Source organism: Cannabis sativa, unplaced genomic scaffold, assembly GCF_029168945.1.
Source record: "Cannabis sativa cultivar Pink pepper isolate KNU-18-1 unplaced genomic scaffold, ASM2916894v1 Contig1, whole genome shotgun sequence".
Lineage (NCBI taxonomy): Eukaryota > Viridiplantae > Streptophyta > Magnoliopsida > Rosales > Cannabaceae > Cannabis > Cannabis sativa.
In genome coordinates this window covers 378,838-402,762 of record NW_026870037.1, presented here as the reverse complement: position 1 = coordinate 402,762, position 23,925 = coordinate 378,838, and the positions used below count along the sequence as shown (strand labels likewise).

General features: G+C 34.7%; 2 protein-coding genes, 1 long non-coding RNA gene and 1 other non-coding gene across 4 annotated transcripts; 2 read left to right on the top strand and 2 right to left on the bottom strand.

Moving 5' to 3' along the window:
- Positions 1 to 1,204: 1,204 nt before the first annotated feature.
- On the bottom strand, positions 1,205 to 1,311 carry LOC115721637 (small nucleolar RNA R71). The gene has a single exon (XR_004012644.1). It is a non-coding gene; the product is annotated as a small nucleolar RNA R71 (small nucleolar RNA).
- A 14,122-nt stretch (positions 1,312 to 15,433) lies between these two features.
- LOC133032908 (elongation factor 1-beta 2-like) lies at positions 15,434 to 17,612 on the top strand. Its single transcript, XM_061107376.1, has 6 exons — positions 15,434 to 15,762; positions 15,870 to 15,986; positions 16,111 to 16,177; positions 16,755 to 16,875; positions 16,982 to 17,095; positions 17,264 to 17,612. The coding sequence occupies exons 1-6, from the start codon at positions 15,677 to 15,679 to the stop codon at positions 17,425 to 17,427; spliced, it is 669 nt and encodes a 222-aa protein (XP_060963359.1). The 5' UTR covers positions 15,434 to 15,676; the 3' UTR covers positions 17,428 to 17,612.
- A 2,520-nt stretch (positions 17,613 to 20,132) lies between these two features.
- LOC133032996 (sm-like protein LSM36B) lies at positions 20,133 to 21,944 on the bottom strand. The gene is made up of 4 exons (XM_061107491.1): positions 21,795 to 21,944; positions 20,952 to 21,094; positions 20,486 to 20,599; positions 20,133 to 20,378 (listed from the first exon to the last, which is right to left on the bottom strand). The coding sequence occupies exons 2-4, from the start codon at positions 21,064 to 21,066 to the stop codon at positions 20,332 to 20,334; spliced, it is 276 nt and encodes a 91-aa protein (XP_060963474.1). The 5' UTR covers positions 21,067 to 21,094; positions 21,795 to 21,944; the 3' UTR covers positions 20,133 to 20,331.
- A 703-nt stretch (positions 21,945 to 22,647) lies between these two features.
- LOC133032925 (uncharacterized) lies at positions 22,648 to 23,925 on the top strand. The gene is made up of 2 exons (XR_009685471.1): positions 22,648 to 22,844; positions 23,427 to 23,925. It is a non-coding gene; the product is annotated as an uncharacterized LOC133032925 (long non-coding RNA).

Genomic DNA, 23,925 nt, shown 5'->3' with positions numbered 1-23,925 from the left:
TCAATTCGAAATCTGAAAAGTGAGAATTGAGAATGCTAAAATTTAAATAGTCTAGGTTTTGATGTGAAACGAAAGTATTTACATAGCCTCAGTGATAGATTATTGCTTAATGCTGATTTTGTGTTGATTTAATTAAGAAGTTAATTAGAGAATACATCATTTAGAACCTAAAAGATCTGAAAAGAGTTAGGTTAATTTATAATCTGTCATTCACATTGAGATAAGGATAGCAATTAGGTATTAACTTTGGTAGCTTATCAACAGGATTCACCTCCCTAATCTCTCATCTTGATTAATCTTTGTTTATTTTCTCTTTAATTTTCTGAGTTATTTACTTTCAAATTGCAAACTTATTATTTTACCAAATAGAATCATAAGTATAATTTAGTAGTATTTAATCCAATTCTTTGTGGTTCGACCTCACTTGCGTGAGATACTACTTGATTGCGTACACTTGCGTAATAAACATAAAAATCGTAACAAGTTTTTGGCGCCGTTGCCGGGGAATTGTTTAAAGATTAATATTACACAAAATTATACTAACTTCTACTTTGGTATATTTTTCTCTTGCTGATTTTTCTAACCTTTTTCTTGCAATATTTTCGTGATCCATTTCAGGAATCCTAAGTGTATGCGTCGTCAAGGACACGCTGTCATATTACCAGTTGATCCTGAAATCGAGAAAACTTGTAGGAGAAACCGAAAGAACAAGAGGCAAGAAGGAGTTTCAGCAACTGCTGAAACTTCAGAAATCATGGCTGCTAATGTGAATGCTAATGCTGCAAACAACGGAGGTAATAACGGTAATAATGGTGGCGCCGTGGAAGATCAAGCTAATGGCCGCAGCTTGAGAGATTATATTCTCCCTACTCTGACGGGAGTGCAGTCATGTATCAGGCCACCGGCAGTGGATGCGAACAACTTTGAGATCAAACCTGCCATACTTCAAATGGTGCAGTCTTCGCCCGTTTGGTGGCCTCCCTTCGAAGATCCTAACCTGCATCTCTCTAACTTCATGGAACTTTGTGAAACTTTTAAAGTTAGTGGAGTTAGTGATGATGCTATTCGACTAAGACTGTTCCCATTCTCTCTTAGAGAACGAGCCAAGAGTTGGCTAAACTCCTTGCCACCCAACTCTATTGCCACCTGGAATGATCTGGCAACGAAATTCTTGTCAAAGTTCTTTCCTCCAGCCAAGTCTGCAAAGCTGAGAGGAGAAATTAACAACTTCTGCCAACAAGATAATGAATCTCTCCATGAGGCTTGGGAGAGGTTTAAAGATCTGATCAGAAAGTGCCCTCATCATGGTATAGAGAAGTGGATGTTGGTCCACAACTTCTACAATGGGTTGGTAGGAAACACTAGAACTCTAATAGATGCAGCAGCTGGTGGAGCCTTTATGAGAAAGAGTGCTAATGAGGCTTATGATCTATTGGAGGAGATGGCTCTAAACAATCAGCAGTGGCCAACTGAAAGGAGTCAATCAAAGAAGGTAGCTGGTGTGTTAGAGGTTGATGCCATCACAAAGTTGACAGCTCAGGTTGAGGCATTGACAAAGCTAATTGCAGGGCAAGCTAAACAAGCCCAAGTTGTTTGTGAGTTATGTGGAGGAAGTCATCACTTTTCAGAGTGTCAAGCAGATGTGGATGATTTGCCAATGGATGAAGCTAAAGCCATTGGAAATTATTCACAGAATAACAACAATAATGATGGGTTTAACTAGGGTAATAACCGAAGAAACAGTGGGTTCTATCAGCAACGAAATCAGAACCAGAATCAGAACCAATAGTTTAATCAGCAACAAACCTCTGGTGGAAATTCTAGTTTGCAAACAGATTTATTGCTTCAATTCATGAATGAAACTGATCTTCAATCAAAGACCTGCAGACACAGATGGGCTAACTAGCAACTCAAGTAGCAACCCGTCCTCAAGGGAATCTGCCTAGCACAACTGAAGTAAACCCCAAAGAAAACTGCAAAGCAATTACCCTGAGAAGCGGTAAAAATTATGATGGTCCTGAAATGCCACAACTAGCGAATGGAGAAAAGGAGAACGAAGCTCAACCAATGCCAACACCAACACCCACATCAGAGAAGGCTACTGACAGCCCAACACAACCACAACAGTCTCCACCAATTAATAGTGATCACCATGTGAAAATACCCTACCCTCAAAGGCTTAGAAATTCAAGCCTAGACAAGCAGTTCACCAAATTCTTAGAAGTCTTCAAAAGACTTCACATTAACATTCCCTTTGCTGAAGCTTTAGAGCAGATGCCAAGTTATGTGAAGTTTATGAAGGAAATTCTGTCAAAGAAGAGAAAGATGGAGGATTATGAGACAGTGGCTCTAACTGAAGAGTGCAGCGCCATTCTACAGAAGAAACTCCCTCCCAAACTCAGAGATCCAGGGAGTTTCACTATTCCTTGTACTATCAGGAGAATTGAAGGAATAAATGCACTTTGTGACTTGGGAGCCAGCATTAACTTGATGCCTCTATCAGTGTTTAAAAGATTGCAGCTGGGTGAAGCAAAGCCAACAACAGTAACTCTCCAATTGGCGGACCGATCACTAGCCCATCCTAGAGGAGTCATTGAGGATGTGTTAGTTAAAGTTGACAAGTTCATCTTTCCAGCTGATTTCATCATTTTGGATATGGAAGAAGATAGCAATGTCCCAATCATTCCTGGGAGACCATTCTTGGCAACTGGCCAAGCCTTGATCGATGTTCAGAAGGGTGAATTAAAGTTGAGAGTCCAAGGAGAAGAAGTGGTCTTTAATGTGCTAAAGGCTATGACGTACCCAAAGGCAAGTGATAACTGTTTCTTCATTGACTTGATTGATGAAATTGTGGGTGAGAAAAATCTGCTAGATGATCCTCTTGAACTAAGTTTAACCGAAGATGAATTGACGGAGCAAGAGGGATAAGAGGTCATGGGTTACGTGAAGTGGCTTGATTCCTATGGGCCCTTGAACAGAAGATATTTTGAGGAATTGGGAGCAGTTCCAAAAGAGCTAAAGCCATCTACTGAAAAGCCTCCAGAACTTGAATTGAAGGTGCTTCCCAGTCACTTGTGGTATGAGTTTTTGGGTCAAGATAAAAAGTCACCCGATGGTGTTTAAACTTCTCTCCGATGTGGAAACCGATAGACTTCGAGGGTACTCCGAGCTCATAATAAGGCCATCGCTTGGACACTAGGTGATGTCAAAGGAATCAGTCCTTCAACAGTGATGCATCGAATTCTCATGGAAGACAATGCCAAACCGACAATTGGCGCTCAACGAAGACTCAATCCACCCGTGAAAGAAGTTGTCAGAAAAGAAGTAGTTAAGTGGTTGGATGCTGGAGTTGCTTATCCTATTTCAGATAGTAAGTGGGTTAGCCGGTGCAAGTGGTTCCAAAGAAAGGTGGAATGACCGTGATCAAGAATAAAAAGAATGAATTGATTCCTACAAGAACGATCCTTTGGTTGGAGGATCTCGCATCGATTACGGGAAACTCAACAAAGCAACACGAAAAGATCACTTCCCTTTGCCCTCCATTGATCAAATGCTAGACATGATTGGCGGGGCAAGAATATTCTTGCTTTCTTGATGGATATTCTGGCTACCACCAGATAGCTATAGCACCTGAAGATCAGGAGAAGACTACATTCACATGTCCCTACGGTACCTTTGCTTTCAGAAGAATGCCATTTGGCTTGTGCAACGCCCCTGCTACTTTTCAAAGGTGTATGATGGCTATCTTTTCAGACTTGATTGAATCTTGTATTGAAATCTTTATGGATGATTTCTCGGTTTTTGGTTCTTCCTTCGATCATTGTTTGGAAAATTTGGAAAAAGTGCTAACTAGGTGCGAGAAGTCTAACTTGGTGTTAAACTGGGAGAAGTGCCACTTTATGGTAACAGAAGGAATTGTTCTTGGGCACAAAATTTCAAAGGCAGGAATTGAGGTGGATAAGGCCAAAGTCTCAACAATAGAGAATTTGCCACCTCCAATTTCTGTAAAAGGAGTGAGGAGTTTCCTTGGATATGCTGGCTTCTACCGCAGATTTATCAAGGACTTCTCCAAGATCTCAAAACCTTTGTCTAGCTTACTTGTCAATGGTGTTCCATTTGAGTTTGGAGATGATTGTTTAAAAGCTTTCAAGGTTCTAAAGGAGAGATTGATTACAGCACCGATAGTAACTTCACCAAATTGGGAGTTGTCGTTTGAGTTGATGTGCGACGCAAGTGACTATGCCATTGGAGCGGTCTTGGGTCAAAGAGTTGACAGAGTATTCCACACAATCTACTATGCTAGTAGAACTCTGAATGATGCTCAATTAAATTACGCCACTACAGAGAAAGAAATGCTGGCAATAGTGTTTGCTTGTGACAAATTCTGATCCTACCTGATTGGAAATAAGGTAATTGTTTACACAGATCATTCAGCAATCAAATACCTTATGACCAAGAAGGATGCAAAGCCGAGACTCGATTCGGTGGGTACTTCTACTTCAAGAGTTTGACTTAGAGATAAAAGATAAGAAGGGCACCGAAAACCTGGTAGCAGACCACTTGTCAAGATTAGAGCTGGAAGAGAGTCAGAATACAAAGGAGGTACAAATAAATGAGCAATTTCCTGATGAACAACTCTTTAGTGTGAGGGAAAACCTGATGGTACCATGGTATGCTGACTATGTTAATTTCTTGGCTGCAAAAATAACCCCTCCCGAGCTTTCACGTCAACAATTGAAGAAGTTCTTTTCTGAGGTGAAACATTATTATTGGGAAGAGTCAATCCTCTACAAGCACTGCGCCGATCAGATAATTAGGAGATGTGTGCCTGAAGAGGAGATGTATTCTATCCTAAATCATTGTCATGCTTTACCATGTGGAGGACATTTTAGTGGAAACAGAACGGCTGCGAAGGTGTTGCAAAGTGGATTCTTTTGGCCAACGCTATTCAAGGATGCTACTACCTTTGTAAAGGCATGTGATCGTTGTCAACGAACAGATAATATCTCAAGAAGAAACAAGATGCCTTTAACAGGAATTTTAGAAGTTGAATTGTTTGATGTGTGGGGAATAGACGTCATGGGTCCTTTTCCTTCATCCTTTAGCAATTAGTACATTCTTTTGGCCATCGATTATGTGTCTAAATGGGTCGAAGCTGCAGCTACACCCCAGAATGATGGTAAGACAGTTCTTCGCTTCCTACAAAAGAACATCTTTACTCGGTTTGGTACTCCTCGAGCAATAGTAAGCGATGAAGGGAGTCACTTCTGCAACAAGCAGATTGAAGCACTTCTTTCAAGATATGGTGTCCTACATCGAACTGCTTTACCATACCATCCCCAAAGTAATGGCCAAGCCGAAATTTCTAATCGGGAGATCAAAATGATTCTAGAGAAAACAGTGCAAAGATCAAGGAAAGATTGGTCAAGAAAATTAGATGATGCATTGTGGGCATATAAAACTGCTTTCAAAACACCGATTGGCATGTCCCCATATCGGTTGGTGTTTGGAAAGGCTTGTCATCTACCGGTGGAGTTAGAGCATAAAGCTTTTTGGGCCATGAAGACTCTTAACATGGAACTAAAAGCTGCAGGGGAGAAAAGATTGTTACAGCTGAATGAGTTAGAGGAGTTTCGAAACGAAGCCTATGAAAACGCAAAAATATACAAGGAGAGAACTAAGAAGTGGCACGATCAAGGTCTAGTACGGAAGGAGTTTCAACCAGGGCAGCAAGTGTTACTCTTTAATTCAAGGTTGAAACTGTTTCCTGGGAAGCTGAAGTCAAGGTGGTCAGGACCATTCACAGTGGTCAAGGTGTTTCCTTATGGAGCGGTGGAGTTAAAAGGTGTTGGTCCAGCAACTTTCAAAGTTAATGGACAGTGTTTAAAGCTTTACTTAGGAGGTCAATTTGACCAAGCCAAGTCCGCCATGATTCTGGCGCCACTTTGAAGCACAAGGCTCAGCGTCCGGCTATATGACGATAAAGACAGCGCTCTTGGGAGGCAACCCAAGTGTTTTCTTTAATCTTTCAGACTTTTTGATTATGTTTTTAGTATGCTTTAGTATTTTTAGTATTTTCAATTTTTAGATTAGTACCAGACATTATTTCTTTTTAATTGAATCGTGAAAAGCGTGAAAAAAAAATCGACTTGGAGCCCAGTGGTCGCGACCTGAGGTTTCCTAGGTCGCGACCTATTTTTCAAGTCGCGACCATGGTCGCGACCTGGACTTTTACAGAAACTCGTGAATTTTTTTTGCTCCAGTGGCCGCGACCTGCCTTTGGCCAAGTCGCGACCCCAATCGCGACTTCCCAATTTTCCAGAGAAGCACATAATTTGATCGTAAGCTAGTCGCGACTAGCCTTTGGCCAAGTCGCGACTTGCTCACGTATTTTCTATAAATTCAAATTTTTCCCCCTCATTCAACCCTACACCAAAAATTTCAAATTTCAAATCCTCTCAGCCGAACCCTACCCCTTTCCATCTCAAAATTTCAATTTTTCATCTCCAATCTTCAATCTTTATCTTTTCTCAAATTTCTTAAACCCAATCCATTCAAAAACCCAATTTCACTCAATAATCTACACATATCATCAAAACCCATACCAAAAATCACCCTAACACCCCAATTCTGAAAATCATCATTGTCTTTATCTTCCACCTCAAGCTTTCAAGAACATTCAACAATGGAGGTGGAGTAAAGCTTTTTCGGGTTTGTAAGTATCACTTTCTTCGATCTTTTAAGAATTTGATTAATTTTTTTTTTAGATTTTGGGTGGTCTAATTGTGTATTGTGCAAAATATTGTTGATATTGGGTTGTCATTATTGTATTGAGTATTTGAGATTATTGTTTGAGTGATTTTCTATTTTTTGGGATAGAGAAAAAAATTAAGGGGAGGTGCTGCCCAATTTTTTTGAAAGAAAAAAAAAACAGAGAAAAAAAAAAGAAAAAAAAGGAAAAAAAAAAGGAAAAAAGTTTTCGAAAAAAAAAATATGGCACCTAAGAGGACTAGGAATGTAGAGGAGGGTTCGTCTTCAAACCCACCACCAACGGGTTTTGATAGGACCCGCTTTGGAAACATTGAGGCCCAAAATCGCTTCATGAGGCTAAAGAATAGGGCTTATATTGATGATCGGGGTATTGAATTCCCCGAGAATCCTTTGAGGCGTCAACCTCGATTTGAAACAATCAAAGCTCAAATAGAAAGAATGAAGTGGGGAAGTTTTGTGGATGCTCGGAGTCGGGCTAATGTTACTATGGCTTGTGAATTTCTTGCAAATTGGCCCGACCGCCGGAATGGGGAAGTGAAAGTGCGTGGGAAAAAAGTTCCTGCTACTGCTGATGCATTTAATGTGATGTTCTCTGTCCAAGATTACACTAGGGAAGAACAACGCCTCCGAATTATTGAGGAGGAAGAGCAGTTTGATATGGTGGATGTGGCGGAGACAGTGGGATTTCCGGGGTTGAGGTTTCATGACAATGATGGCACAGAAGGGTCCCCCAATATCCTATACCGGTGTGAGCTGAACCCGGTGGCAAAAACATGGCTGTACTTTGTAAGTGCTCGGTTAGTGCCAAATAAGCACTTTTCCAATGTCCAAATGGATCGCCTGAAATATGTGTACGCCATAATGAAGGGGTACAACATTAACATTGGACAAGTCATAAGGCAAAGCATTGAGCAGCTCGTGTAAGGAGCCACGTGAGGTGGTCTTGGTTTGGCGGGAGTGATCACAGAACTCTGCGGGGCATATGAAGTTCCCCAATTAGAGTATGACAACACGATGTTGCCACTTCGCAAGATGGACATTGCCTTTGTCAACAGGCTGAAAGAGGAACGCGAGCCTAGTGTTGAAGAAGAAGAGGAGCAGCCCCTACAATTGCACGGGCCTATCGATCCTACAACACAATACACTCATGCACAGCTGAGTTATATAATTCAGCAGAACAACCACTTGCAACAATACATGGTGCAGAGGAGTGTCTATGATGAGGGACAAGTTCAGCAACTTAACTCTCTTATCAACAGAATGAACATTGGGATTGATGACCCGAACTATTTGGCATAACCTCCTCGGTTCTATCCTTATGACCAGCCGCCACCACCCAACCCTTTCTGAGAGGGTCTCAGGTAAGTTTCTTTTCTCTGCATATTACTGTACACATTGGGGACAATGTCATATTTAGTTTGGGGGGAGAGACTTCAAAAATTTTAAATTCTGCACTTTAATTTCTGCATTTTAATTTTCTGTTTTAGTTTTTTTGTTTTAGTCAAGGAATGGCAATAAGCTTGATGATAGTTGTATACTGCTGATTAGTGCGATGTGATCTGAAACTGTAAAATAACTGTGTGCTTGATTTTGTTAACTCTTTGGATTAGTACGGATGTTTTGAAACCTATGTTTTTCTGCAAATATTCAATCTGTGAAAATTATTATAATTGTTTTACTATGGTTTGTGGTAAGATTGATAGGATAGCTTAGAACTTGCATGTTTATTCTTTTGAGGCGAAATCCTTGATAGTGTTCAACTGAAATATGACCTAGGCATTTGTTTGATAGTTTGAGCATTTCAAGCCTACCATAATAAGGTGTATCCCTAGTTAACCTTTTGAGCCTAACCTGTTATGTTTTTCACCCATTGATTTGAAAATTTTGCAACCACACTATTAATTTTTCTTCACCATGTTATCTATGATATCATAAGCTACATGATTAGTTTGGGGGAGGAGAAACATTTAGTGTGAGGAAATAGTGAGAGGTAGAAAAACTTGTAAGATTGAGAAGAAAAAAATTGTGTAATTCCATGTCACTAAAAAAAGAGAAAAAAACAACACAATGAAAAAGTAAAAAAAATATGTGTTCAAAAAAAAAAATGATTTCAGTGATGTTGGGAAATAATAGAGATGTCTTCTCTCAATCTTGGTAAACTTGGGAACATTATGGGTATTGAAAAAGAAAAGTAAGAAGCTTGTGGGTTCTATTTGTGTGCTTATGATATGTTGAGCCAAAAATTATCTTTTGTCTATCCCTGAATATCTGAGCAATTATACTTAAGCCTTTAAAAGACCTAATGATTCCAAAGAATACTGTCAACATTAGTGGAGAAAGGTAAGCATGCAAGCTTATGAGTTATCGGATTGTGGAACTGTTGGAAAGAGTAAAATTTTTATAACAATGTTTCACATTTGAATAAATTGTTGCAGTTGTACATAGTGTTATTAATTGAGTATCCGAGTTAATTGTTAGAGTTAGTAGGGTCAAAATTCTAGTTTATGCAAGGAAGAAAACAGAGCATGAGTCAGCAGCATAGTAATTATCTGATAGCGTAGTTAGTTTTTTTTTTTTTATCTTACTCGGGGGCGAGTAAGAATCTAGTTTAGGGGATTTTGTTAGGTTATAATTAGCCTATGTTTCGGGTCTTTAAAGTTAGCATTATCTCGTCTATTGATATCTTTTGGAGCAGTTTTACGCTTGATTTTTATTATTTCAGGGTCTCGGAGTGTTAAAGTTCAAATTCAGTCAAATGGCGAAAAGCGGGATAAACTAAAAAAAAAAAAGTTAGAAAATTCGGTTCCAGAAGCTACAGTAGTCGCGACTTCATGAGAGCCAGGTCACGACCCTTTTTCCTGGTCGCGACTTCGAGGTTTGGTAGAACCTTCGATTTTTGAGGTTTGCCTGTAGTCGCGACCAGCTTAAGGGCTAGTCGCGACTTGGTACGGACGTCGTTGTTTTGACCTAATTTTGATTTTTCTCTCAATTGGAGGCACACTACTCATCCCTATATAAGGAATACGACACTGAAGGTCAGAATTAAGCGAAAATAGACCTAAATAGTGGAGGCAAGTGGAGAGAAAGCTATCTTGAAGACCCGGAGCGATATCACCTTCTAGTTTCTTTCTTTTACCCTTAAATTCTTCTTTATGTTTGTTTTTTTTTCCGAATTAATCATGGATGTTTCTAGAGTTATTATGAACTAAATTTCCCAATAAGGGAGGATGATGAATGTTGTTTAAGTTTATGCCTAGTTAATAAATAATTGTCATTCCTTCATCTTATGTGTGAATACTATCTTTATTTGTGTTTAATTCCATGTGCAAGCTTGATCACCTTTTACATGTTCAATGATCTCGATTCGAAATCTGAAAAGTGAGAATTGAGAATGCTAAAATTTGGATAGTCTAGGTTTTGATGTAAAGCGAAAGTATTTACATAGCCTCAGTGACTAATAGATTATTGCTTAATGTTGATTTTGTGTTGATTTAATTAAGAAGTTAATTAGAGAATACATCATTTAGAACCTAAAAGATCTGAAAAGAGTTAGGTTAATTTATAATCTGTCATTCACATTGAGATAAGGATAGCAATTAGGTATTAACTTTGGTAGCTTATCAACAGGATTCACCTCCCTAATCTCTCATCTTGATTAATCTTCGTTTATTTTCTCTTTAATTTTCTGAGTTATTTACTTTCAAATTGCAAACTTATTATTTTACCAAATAGAATCATAAGTATAATTTAGTAGTATTTAATCCAATTCTCTGTGGTTCGACCTCACTTGCGTGAGATACTACTTGATTCCGTACACTTGCGTAATAAACATAAAAATCGTAACAGTAGTTTCCCCGTTTCGTTGTTTTTCTCGTGTTTCTTCGATACGTAGGGCTTTGCCATGCTATTTATCGATAGGGAAACTTTTAGTTTCAAGTTTAAGTCCTCGAAAAGTGATTTAGCGTATAACTTATCAGTTTTGCGTATGTTGTGACTTAGGGGCCTGTGAACCGTCGAGCATTAGTTCTACTTAGGTTGACCGGAACACCTGAATTCGGAATCAAGGTAAGATTAGTATAATGATATTTGTATGTGATTACATATTTAGCGTGCATGTTTATGAAATGCCTGTTAGATTACATTGAAATAGTGATATCAGTATACGTAGAGTTATATTAGATACTGATGAGTGTATATTTGGCATAAGTATTGATTGACATTATCACATCAGTACGACTAGAGTACCGAGTATAGACTAATATTATGGTCAATAGTACTGTGTTGGGAATATTTTACCAGGATCTAGATTTACTAACAAGTATGTTTCATTAACATCCTAAATATGAATTCTCTAAAACAATGAAATAAGCACATAAGGGTTTAAGAAAACCTTACATTGATTGCAACAGAATATAATGACTCCTTCCATTCTAGATCTCTAGCCCTTGATTCCTTTCTGTAGCAGAGCATTATCAAGATGTGAACCTAGATCTCTTTCTCTCCTCCGGGTTTGGTTACCACCGTCTTACTCACTATGACTGAGTACTTGACTTGCTATGTGTGGGCATGGCACTCATCACTCAAGGTTCGAATGGTGAAGAACAATGAAGGAGGTGAGAAAATACTAAGGAAGGAACTCTCTCATCTAGGTTTGGTTGAATAGTCAAGTTGACATTAATTGGATGAGTGAGAGTATCATGTTCCTTTTATAGTGTTTCAACTAGGGCTTAGGGTTGAATTATATGGATTAAAAAAGAATAAAATATTGGGCAAAAAACATATGTGGCCGTACACTTCAAAGGGACTCATCTCTAGTTACAATTTTGCCACTTTTTTCAACCACTTATTCTTCTTTTCAATAATACCATATTTTTCCAATTGAACCTTATAAATACTGAAACTATTTATTTAATAATTATAATTAATTACTAAATAAAATTGTCATTTATGTAATTTATTAATTAGACCATACAAAGTCTCTTAATTAACAAATTGACCCTAAAACCTCTATTCTTCACAATTAAGTCATTGCTTAGTGAAAATTCATAAATAAGACATAGTCTAATTTTAGAATTATAATTGATTAATTAAAATCAATTAACTGAGTTTGCAAGCAATATTATCTCAACTAGTGAGGGGACCATGGACCTATATAACCGAGCTTTCAATAAGTAGATCTAGAATTCACCAAGTAAATTCTCAAATTATTAATTCTGCCTTGCTCCACTATAGATTTAGAATTGAATACAATCTCAGTTATATAGAATGCTCCATATGTACCATGATATAGATGCGTTATGATTATCCATTGTTATAATCCTAATAGTCAAGGATCCTCTATTGATGATCTACACTGAATAGGGATAAATTTACCGTTCTACCATTCAATGTATTTTATCCTTAAAACACTTAGCTACCAATAAATGATACTTCAGTAAACTAATATAATTACTAAAATGAGGCCTCAATCATTTATCTCTATTCATCCAAGCTTGAAGGAGATCATCGTTTCACTTCTAAATACTTATAGAAGCTATAGATTCCATATCTATGATTAGCGCTCCCACTCAATTGTACTATCATGTTCCAAAAATGTACATACCACCCAGACCAAAAAGTAGGCTTAACTAACAAATCAAAGAACACAAATAACACTCTTGAGACCGAACCTAACCATGTTAGGATTAAGATCCATAGACCTAAGATCAACCATTGATATTGACTTAGAAAGATATACAGTAAGTTCAGGATATCTTATCTAAGATCAATATCGGTCCCTTACAATGTATACTCCATACATCCGATACTGGTAAACTTTGCCAATGCCCTAGAAAGAACATAATACTTATCCAAGGTGTAAGCATACCTATCGCTGATTATCATGCCAGTCTAAATCTAGTGAACTGATAAATCAGGAAATTAAATTTTTGAATATATAATCATGACTATATTCCACTGTGGTGATAACACTATAATCATGAATAAATACATATGTTCTGAACTTAATAGAATTTATACATTAAACAATCATGAAATAAATCATGTCAACCATGTAACATAAAATGTAGTTTCTGATCTTTATTAATTAGTAAATCTGATTATATTGAAATGGGTTTTATTTAGGGCACAAAACCCAACATACTGTTGTACGAACGTTCTGGACTCAATATGCATGGGATGCAAGATAGGGTTATGATTGGGTGTATGGATACCTAGTTATAATATGGTTTAAGTTATGTTATGATTATGCTTTTCTTACTGAGTATGTCGACTTACAGTTATTATTTACATGTGTAGGTAAAGTCAAAGCTAAGACTGAGCAGCAATGAGTGCGAGCAGGTGAAGATTGTACATATCGGGACAGTTAGAACTGGAGTGTTCGATCTTCAGGGCAATAGGCTTTATTTTGAATAGTCGCTAGGTGACAAATTTTTGTAATTAATGTTTTGTAAATAGTTATAACTTTTAAAATACGGGATCCCTGTTTATGTAAAGTCTATTCTATTTTAAGTAAAGGTTAATTGAGTAAAGTTTTAAACACGTTTTTTAATAAACTCGCTGATTAACAACGGATTTATCACGATAACACGCCTAAGCTAGTAGGGTGTTACAATTTAGTATCTGAGCTGTCAAGTTGTCTTTCAAAGATTGTCACAATATGTACAATCATCATCAAAGATAAGCTCGACTCACGGTTCAGTAAGTCTTTATTGCTTCAGTAGTTTATTTTATTAGTATATTATAGAAAAAGCTTGTTAGGAAGCAAGCATGTTAGTAGCCTGATAGTTGAATAGGCGCATGTTTCATTTTCTCAAGTAAGCGGCAATTATCAATTTATTCCTGATCGCAATCTGACTAGGCTAGCTCACTGTTTCGCATGATGTTATATTAGAATGGATGCCAGGTGAAACATGATAAGCCAGGGTAACTCGGTCGGATCTAGTGGTGGTTAGGGAGTTCAGTTTCCCTTGAATATTCGTGGTCGAGGCAGAGGTAGGGGTGAGCAACATTCGGTTTGGTTAGTTTTTTACACAAAAAAAATCTGAAATTCAATTTTCGATTTTCATGGTTATAATCTGAAAACTGACCGACCATTATACAAATGTAAAAAAAAAACTGACCGTTTTAATTCACAACCGACCAAACTGAACTTCATTTTTTTAAAAAAAAAAATAAGCTTTTAAATTTGTTATAATTATTTGAAAACTAAAAAATTTAGAGTATTGTATCAAATATCATATAATTTAAGAATAAAACTTTCTTAGTTAAATAAATAATGTAAAATAAATTTTTTTAAATTTGTTCAAATTATTTGTGCTACTAATATGGTAATGAGTTATATTAAAAAAATTGTATTATTTTATGAATGTGTATATATAATATGTAAATGCATCAAACTACAATAAAATAAAGCAATGAATAATCGAGACTTTAAATAAAAAAGATATAAGTAAAACTAGTTTAATAAAATTATATATTAAATATGTACAAAATAATATATATTATATATAATATATAAGTTCGGTCGGTTCTCGGTTTAATCGGTCGATTTGCCATTAACACAAAAACCGACCATGTTAAGACAGTTTTTTTGGTTTTTCGATTTTTTCGGTGTTGGTTTTTTCGGTGTTCGGACGGTCGGTGTATTCGGTTTAGTCGGTTTTTTGGATTTTTTTTGTCACCCCTAGGCAGAGGCCCAAGAGATAGGGCATGCAGTTGGGGTGATGTTAACCCACCACAGGTTGCCCAAGATTGGGAGAATAGATTTGCAGCAATGCAAGCCAGAATTAATGAGCAAGACGAAAAAATAGGCGATTGAGGCAGTAGGGTGCTCCTACAATACTTGCTCCTGAGGTGCAAGTGGCTCCTACCCCTTCTGTGCAGGTTGGGCCAGTTGTCGTTGTGAATTGAATGGAACCACTATATAAAAGGTTCCGTAAACAGGCACCTCCAGTCTTTCGGAGAGGTCTGGATGTTATGAAAGCCGAGCAGTGGCTACCTGTTATCAACCGAATTTTAAATTTCATGGGAGTCACTAGAAATGACAGAGTGACCTACGCTACCTTCCAGTTTTAGGAAGATACCTTAGTTTGGTGGGATATGGTAGCTCTTACTTGGGATGTAACTACAATTACCTGAGAATAATTTCAAGAGTTGTCTAATGCAAAGTACTATAGTGAGGCAGTCCGTAGTGCAAAGAAAAAGGAGTTTACTCAAACTCAGAAAGAGAATATGTTAGGTAATGGTGATGCTATGAAGAATAAAGAAGAAGGAAAAACAAAAAGGGGAAAAAAAGAAATGATTTGTTAGCTGAGAAAATTTTGTTTGTTTACTTTTTATTTTTTTAATGATATATTTTTTATTTTTTCAATGATTCATTTTATTTTTAAATATTTATTTAGGTGGATCAATAATATTGTACAATCAACCATGTATACAGTGTGTTCACGTGGACAATATATACATGGACAACCAATGTAGAGTTCAATGCCAAAAATATTGGGAGTTCACCATAAATGCTAACAGAACACGAATATTAAAAATTTTATCGTCAAAATTTAAATTTTAAAAGTTAATTGCTAGTGAACTGAAAGTATTAAAGATTTCGGTGCAATTAACTCTTAATATTTTATTGTCTTTCATTTCTCCAATTCCGAGTTGTAAAACTCTTCGATTATTTGGGGCCGAAGTTGAATATTACTCAAAGTAAGGGGTGAAAATGAAAATACCCCTGAAAGGATTTGGAACGAGAGAAAGGAATATACCAGAGACTAGGGTTTCATTATCGAAGAGAATATAAATACTCCAACTCTGTGTGCTGAGCAACTTCCTTTGACGAGTGGTGCTTTTTTTAGTGAAACTAAACCAACTTCACTCTCCGCCTCCACTAATATCTTCAATCGCCATGGCTGTCACCTTCACAGATCTCCACACCGAAGAGGGACTCAAATCCCTTGATCAATATCTCTCCAGCAAAACCTACATCTCTGGGTATGTATTTTGATCAAATCGTGAATTTCATTTTATTTTAGTTTCTTAGTTATTTTCAATTCATATTTAGGCTCGAGTTTGATTGGTGATGTAAATTGTGTTCTTAGAGATGCATTGACAAAGGACGACATTAAGGTGTACGCAGCCGTGGCTGCAAAGCCCGGGGATTCTTATCCTAATGCTTGCAGGTGGTACGAAAGCGTTTCTTCACAGCTTGCTTCCAGGTTGGTTCACCAGATTTTCTCTATATTAGTATCAGTATGTGTTGAATTTTATTGTTTTGAGGTATAATAGTAATATATAAATCCAAATTCACAATTTTGAGGCCTTCTTTATTTGATTCGTTAGCTTTCCGGGCAAAGCTGTTGGTGTTGGAATCGGTGGCAAAGGTGCTCCTGTAGAAGAACCTAAGAAGGTATGTTTTGCTTGTTTGTGTATTCAGTGGTATTTTAATTTGTCTTTAGTAAATCAAATTAGTTTGATTTTTGCCCTGTCCTGTGGAAATGGTTCCGGATCTGAATTGTAGTTTTAGATTAGTAAAGTTTTTTTTTTCTTTTCTTAGTTTCTTTGTTCGACCCTTTAGGAATTTTGCTTTAATGTCATACTGGTGAATGGTAGGGACAATGATTCTTGTTTAACTCTACATATAGGTAACAAATGATCGATGATAAGAATGGTATTTGGAAATTTTTGTTTGTTTTCTTTTTAATTAGATTGATATATCTGCTGATACTGTGCCATCTTATCTTTCTTTGAATAAAGGAAAAAGAACCAAAATCATACTTCTACTCACATTCTTTAGATGTTTGAGATGCCCTACAAGTTTCTTTTCTTCTGAATTAATTCATATTTTGTTACTTTAATTGTTTGCAATTGAATAGAGATATATTATGCAATTTATCATGCACGTTTTTTCTTTCTTAAGAATACAACTTTATGACCAATAGGATATTTGGATTGACATGCTCTCTTGTATCTATTCAATTTCTTAGGATGCTCCTGTTGAAGAGGATGACGATGACCTTGACCTCTTTGGTGATGAGACAGAGGAGGACAAGAAGGCCGCTGAGGAGAGGGAGGCTGCTAAAAAGGCTTCTTCTAAGAAGAAAGAGAGTATGTATAATGTGAATGCATGTTTTGGAGAACTGCCAGAAGTTTCCATCAATTAGAAATTTATATGTGAAAATTGTCCTTACACTTACTGATTTATTTTCTTTAGGTGGAAAATCTTCTATTCTGATGGATGTGAAGCCTTGGGATGATGAGACAGACATGAAAAAGCTAGAAGAAGCTGTTAGGAGTGTTGAGATGCCTGGTCTATTGTGGGGAGCATGTATGGTTTGCCTTACCCTCAACTCATTGTGCCTACTTTATTTGTCTAGCTCTATGCTAAATATAATGAAATCCAAAATATCATCGATTGTCATCTTTTCTTTGAGGTTTTTTTTTTCCTAATAGTTATTGTATTCTAATCTTTGGTTTTTAATTTGATTTGTAACAGCGAAATTGGTTCCCGTTGGTTATGGTATAAAGAAGCTTCAGATTATGCTTACAATTGTCGATGATCTCGTGTCTCCCGACAACATCATCGAGGACTATCTTACTGCCGAGCCTGCTAATGAATACATCCAGAGCTGTGATATCGTTGCCTTCAACAAGATTTAAATACTTTTTTTGTGTTAGTTATTTATGGGGCTATTTAGTTGTCTAATTTTTCACATTGTGTCATGCATTTAAAATGTTTTTCTTTTTTGGCCTTGTGATTTTGTATCGGTACTGTTTATTTTTTCTTGTTACGATAAGAGGAGGAAAGTTAAATCTTTATGTTCTACTAATTAGTAGTATTTTAACCTTGTGTTGTTACATCGTCAATCTTTATTTTTTAAAAAAAATTGACAATGCTACTGGTCTGAACATGAAAGAAATGGTAAGAGAAAGAAACCAAAAAAGAAAGGAATTAAATTTGTGTTTTTTTTATTTTACATTATTTATTATGTTATTTTTTAAAAAATATGTATTTATTTTATTTGAAAACTATTTTTTATTATATAGACCAAAATAATAAGGGATTTTGAAAGAGTTTCAGAGTTAATTTGAGAGTTTTGCCAATATTCCCGAATATTAACTTATCAGCAAACAACTCATTGAAATAATTTAGAGGTGTTCATAAAATAGTCGAACCAATCTAATCTGCAAAGTGCGGATATCTGCATTTGTACAGATTGAAATATTGATTGACATGTAAAGTAACCGATTCAATTCAATCCACACATATTTATAACAAAACTAAAAAAAATTATATACAAATAACATTTTAATGTAAAAAAAATAGTAATTTAAAAGTCTAATACATATAACACAATTATATTGCAAAACTTAATAGATAAAATGTATATTCTATTCTTATATATTTTTTTTTCTATATACAATTTAAAATAAATTTAAATATTTTTTTTATATATACAATTTTTTTCTTCATTTGAATTTGTTATTTGTTATTTTATTTATTTAATGTGTTGTTGGAGACATAAAATAACTATATTTATTTTATTTTGTTGCTAGTTATGTGAAAAAAAAATATTTTTTTTCATAAATATTAAATAATTTAATATTAAAAAATAACCAATCCAAAGTAACCGATCCAATCCGCACTTTTGCGGATTAAATTGAATTAGATTTGAGCTATTGTGCGAATTGGATTGGATCCAAAAAATTAAATCCGCACTTAGTGCAGATTGGATGTTATTTGACCAAAAAAGTGCAAATTTGATCAGATGAACAGAACAGCCCTAAAATAACTTGCCTTTCCTTACAACCAAAATAGCGTTTTTTATTTAATTTTTATTTAGTATCATTAAATTTAATAAAAGTTCATTACTACTTACTACTCAAAGCTTGAATATAAAACTTGTGATTTAAAAAGCCACATAATAGTTCAAATTGTTTTTTTTTCGTAAAAATATTGAACTCGTGTCTTTCTTTTTGTTCCAATTTTAGAAACATACTCTGAATGGATTTAGTTTAAAGCTAGCTAGTGTTGTAGTAACAGTAGGAGTTCAAATTAACCTAGTTCTTTTTGTTTTGTTATTTTTTTCTTTTTATTAATATTATTATCAGCTTCATAATGAATGACTTAATGAGCACGAGAGAAGACGGATTAGAGAAACTGTTGACACTTTTATAAGCACTTGTATTGCATTGAAAATTAGTCCAAGTTCACATGAAATAAAATCGTTGCTGAATGATATCGTTAAACTATGCGAATCTTAATTAGGATCAAACCTTCGAATACTACATTCATGATTGTTTTTCAAGATTAAAGCCATGTTGAACTTGAACCATAGTAGACTCGATCAAATCATAAGTTTATAAAGATAAATATCACTTATTTAAAGAAGATAAAGAAAATAGTCAATACAAATTAGACCAACAATCAAAACGAACCATCTTCGACATGATTGGGTATAGTTTTTTCCTCTTTCATGCCAATAGAATTTTATATCGTACAATTTTGGCCTCAGTTGTAGGCATTTCTGTTCTTGCAAACAATATTCCCAATTAAGCTAAGCAACAAGCTTTATTTTTGGCCTAAAACACAACATGCAATGTCAAAACAGAAAAGGGAAAATAGATGATGCTAGGTACGACCAACTAGAAAAAGAACTTCAAATCTGAAGCTGAGGAATCAATCTTCCGGGATTCATGAAAGTAACAGTCCACCTAAAGAGAGCAAGCTACAATTTTTAATGTCATAACTACATAGCCAAAGAAATGAAGGTGGAGGAAATGGACTCAATGTTTGGTAGAAAAGAAACGAAAAGTTCATCCAATTTTAGTTGTATAATATCAGGTCGAACAAAAGATTTGAAGTCCATATTCTTGTCCTTTTCCCCCAAAATTTTCTTACAAGAGATTTGAACTATCCTACCCCTAATCCACCACTTCTCCATCCTATCATAGAATCTACACACTGAAAAACTAGAGCAATATAATACTAGACTTGGACTCAGTTGAATGCATACATACTATCCTCCTAAACACCCTAATTATAAATGTGAAGATGCAAAAACAAAGCAAGTCCTGTCATTAATTAAAAATTCAGCAATAAACGTAAACTGCAATGTAATTCTGTTTTCTACTTTTTAAAGCAAGTTCAATAAGTAAGGGGAGAAAGTGCAACTATTCTAGATCACTGTTAAATCATTCATTTCACACCGAAATTTTTTAAGTAAGTTTTTTCACCCTTGAAATGTTTTAAGGGAAGAAATTTAGTGAAATGGAAGTTTAATGTACAATATTCATCCTCATCAATGATCTAACAAAATATATATATAATCATCCTAGACTTTTGATACTCTCATTCGTCATGATAGCATAAAACATGGCTCTTTGGTAATGATGTATATGATAGCTGACCTTATATGATGGTGCATTGATAACAAAACCCTAACTATTCAGTCCAGGTTGGGATAGTTTCAGTTCATTCTTAACCAAAATCCAAAAGCATAATAATACAATTGTGAGAAGCTCGAGACAAGATTATATTCACCACTTGATAACATGGCAATACTAAGCCCCATCAGCTAAAGTCCTCTTTGATGTACTGATGTAAAGAACTGCACCAAAGATAAATAAAATTTTATAATTACTAAGCAAATTTAACACTAGTATTAAGTAAAAATTGAACACTAGTATTTAGAAAAAATAATCCTTTGAAAATTACCGTTGTTTCCACGAATAAATGCATCACCATATTTGTTTTTCAGTTGACCATTGACATACTCCTCTGTTTGTTCCATTGCAATATTCATATACCCATCCAGACAAGCTAGGATACCTGCACATGAAAATTAACCAGGTTTAAAAAATAAAAATGTGTAAATTTTATGGAGAAAATGACCATTCGTCGCGTCATGCTTTGATTTCTTGACAATATTTACTATAGACACTTTGTCACTAACAGGAGATCGTGAAACTAATGATATTAGTTACCCTCAAATCAACTCCATGTCTCTTGAGAATAAAACTACTGAGCCATTACAGATAATTTAAAACAAGAAATCACACACAAAGTCTCACAACCCACATATATGTAAACAATGAAGACAAAAAAAAAAAATAATAACCTTCAGGATAATCTCTGGGATCTATATACAACAACAACAACAATAATAACAAAGAACACACACCTCTGTAGTCAACTCCAGAATTGAGTTTCACGACAACAGGTCGTCCCCGAATTGATTTAAGAAAATCAGCTGGCGTTTTTGTGGCTGTTGACCCTTTCTCTCCTGCTCCACTCATTTTCGTTTTATATTACACCAATCTACCCCTACAAAGTAAATTGAACAACTTCACTAAAAATAATACCATAAACACAAGAAAAACATCCTCCATGCAAAATTATATATTATTATATATATCTCTATATAAATTACAATTCTACTTTCATCAAAATATGTCATCAAAGACAATTTTACTTAACTTTCATTAAGTTACAATTCTACCTCTACAAAGTAAATTGAACAACTTCACTCAAAATAGTACCATAAACACAAGAAAAGCATCCCCATACAGATATATTAATATATGTATATATATTACAATTCTATTGTCATCAATTCCTGAAAAAAAAAATCTATTGTCATTAAGTTATGTCATCAAAGGCAATACATACCTCCAATAACCCTTATAAATCGAGGGCAATAGATTTAGGGTTCTCTAATTAAACTAAAAAAAAAAAGGCAAAAATCAACTGTCTTAGACTGACTAACCACAAACAAAAAAAAAAAATTGAAATTCAAGATGGAGGAGTCTAAATGAAATGAAATTAAGAGAGCGCAAGATCAAATCAAGAATAAGATTTCACATACCATATGTGTTCAACTCAACCATTCCGAAAACAGTGGGGAAAATGAAATAACAGAAAATACTTTCCTATAAACTAGATCAAATATACCTTTCAATCTCGTACATATATATACATATATGAAGAAGAAGAAGAAGAAGAAACATGATGAAAAGCTGCATACCTTGAGTGAGTATTGTGCCTTGGAAAGAGAGAGAGAGAGGGAAAGAGCGTAGCAAAGTGATGGAGCGCGCAATAGAGAGAGTTCGAGGGAGATTGGCCGTATCTGAAAGATTAAGCTTAGCCCTAGTTTAACTTATTGGGCTGCTGATTCGGGCTTACGTTAGATTGGGCTCAAAAAAAAAAAGGAAACTTACAAAAATACTGGAATTTGAGGTAATTTTTACAAAAATACTGTCACATGAAAAAATTTACAAAAATACTGTATTTTATAAAACACCGGTAGAACACAAAACAAAACAACTCAAAACACCAGTAAAACAACTAAAAAACACCAGTAGAACACCAGTGAAAACTTAACACAGTATACTGCAGTATGAAACTTATAAAAAAATACAGTAAAAATGTAAAAAATACCGCATGACAGTATTTTTGTAAAAAAATAGCAAAAATTAGTATATCATGTAAATTTCCAAAAAAAAATGTACGGGAAAATGAGAGGAAACTACACTTTATACCAACTTTTTTTTTTATTTTAATTTTTACCTTTATTTTATTATTCTTTAATTTAGGGAAATTTACATAATATACTTATTTTTGCCATTTTTTTACATATATACTGTGAGACGGTAATGTTTACATTTTTACTGTGTATATTATTTAAATTTTATACGGCATGCTTTTACTTTTTTTTTTTTTTGACAGTATATGGCAGCTTTTTTTTAAACCTTTATTTATATATATATTTTATAATTTATAGTGACAAAAGCTGTCACTTTTAATTGAGTTTCATTTTACTTTTTGATGAAAGTGAGTCACACTCCATGAAATGACAACACACCAACTCCTATCACACCTGTTATTATATGAGCCACTGGTCCATGTCGTCCCTACTCATCACATTCACAACCACAAATAAATTAAACTTTGAGACCAAATATTTTATCAAACACCTTTCCTTATAAACTATTTGCAGAACAAGAACAACATGAAGTACCTGTTCTTTTTAGAAGATGGGTGGACTCATATGATGAACATGAAGATAAGGTGTCATGTAATAGTAATTGCTCTTCTTCTGTTCTTCTTCATGGGTCTCTTTCTTTTGTTTTTTTTTTTTTTTTTTTTCAAAATCCATACACTTATCATATTTTTTCTCACTATCCTCCTCCTTAAGTTCTCTTACTCTCTCCATTAACATATAAATTTTTTATTTTATTTCTTCTTCAGTTATTCTTCTTCATCTTCTTCTCATTTTTTTAATTTTTCTAATTTTTAGTCACACTTTTGGAGGAAAATAAAAGAGTGGTTTTTTTATTTGATTTTATAGATCTGTTCTTGTAAATATAAGTTCTGGTACTTCAAAGAACACTAAATCAAAAATACCCTCAATCTGTGTTGGAGAACTCCGACTCTAATTTTGAGTTTGAGCCAAAGTTCCAAAGTCTCTCAAATCTGATAAGGTTTTTTTTTTCTATTGATCTTGTGTTGTTTTAAGGGTTTTTTCAAGTTGATTATATTTCCTATTTCTTTTTTTTTATTTTGCATGTTTTTTTTTTTGTTAGTCTTATTTTATAGTTTTCTGTTTTTTTGACTCTGTGTCTTGTTGTTGTTTTGGTTTTATTTTGTTAACTCTTAGGGAAAGGGTAAACACCAAGTGAAGATTGTTCAATCAACTGATTTGTTTGAAGACATAATTAGGAAAAGGGTTGTCGAGGTGTGTCATTTCATTATTTTAGTTTTAATGTTTTTTTATGCTTGTTTTTTATGTTCTTTATTTATTTTTTTTTTTTTTTGTGTTGTTTTAGTTTTGTTTTAGTAGTGTTTTCTTATGTTTTTTTATAGGATTGGGAATCCAAGTACACCCGATCGGAATACTACCATTCCAGAGTTTTTTTATGCTTGTTTTTTATGTTTTTTTTTTTTGTGTTGTTTTAGTAGTGTTTTCTTATGTTTTTTTTTATAGGATTGTCACATTCTCTTGAAATAATTATGTTCTTTTTCCTATTGTCCATTGCTCTTTATGAGAACTGGTATAGATTCCATGTCCTGTCATTTTTTACAATATTTCATTTATGTGACCTTTTTTTGATATTAAAACAACAGTAAAATAACACTACAAAACAGTAATTTGTTGT

What these genes read in the sequence shown, in the direction of transcription:
- LOC133032908 (XM_061107376.1), top strand. Translation starts at nt 15,677, where the DNA reads ATGGCTGTCACCTTCACAGATCTCCACACCGAAGAGGGACTCAAATCC. An exon ending in AGCAAAACCTACATCTCTGG is followed by an intron (nt 15,763 to 15,869) that starts GTATGTATTTTG and finishes TTGTGTTCTTAG; the next exon opens with AGATGCATTGACAAAGGACG. An exon ending in TGGTCTATTGTGGGGAGCAT is followed by an intron (nt 17,096 to 17,263) that starts GTATGGTTTGCC and finishes GATTTGTAACAG; the next exon opens with CGAAATTGGTTCCCGTTGGT.
- LOC133032996 (XM_061107491.1), bottom strand. Translation starts at nt 21,066, where the DNA reads ATGAGTGGAGCAGGAGAGAAAGGGTCAACAGCCACAAAAACGCCAGCT. An exon ending in TTCTGGAGTTGACTACAGAG is followed by an intron (nt 20,600 to 20,951) that starts GTGTGTGTTCTT and finishes TTTCATGTGCAG; the next exon opens with GTATCCTAGCTTGTCTGGAT. An exon ending in ATTTATTCGTGGAAACAACG is followed by an intron (nt 20,379 to 20,485) that starts GTAATTTTCAAA and finishes TCTTTGGTGCAG; the next exon opens with TTCTTTACATCAGTACATCA.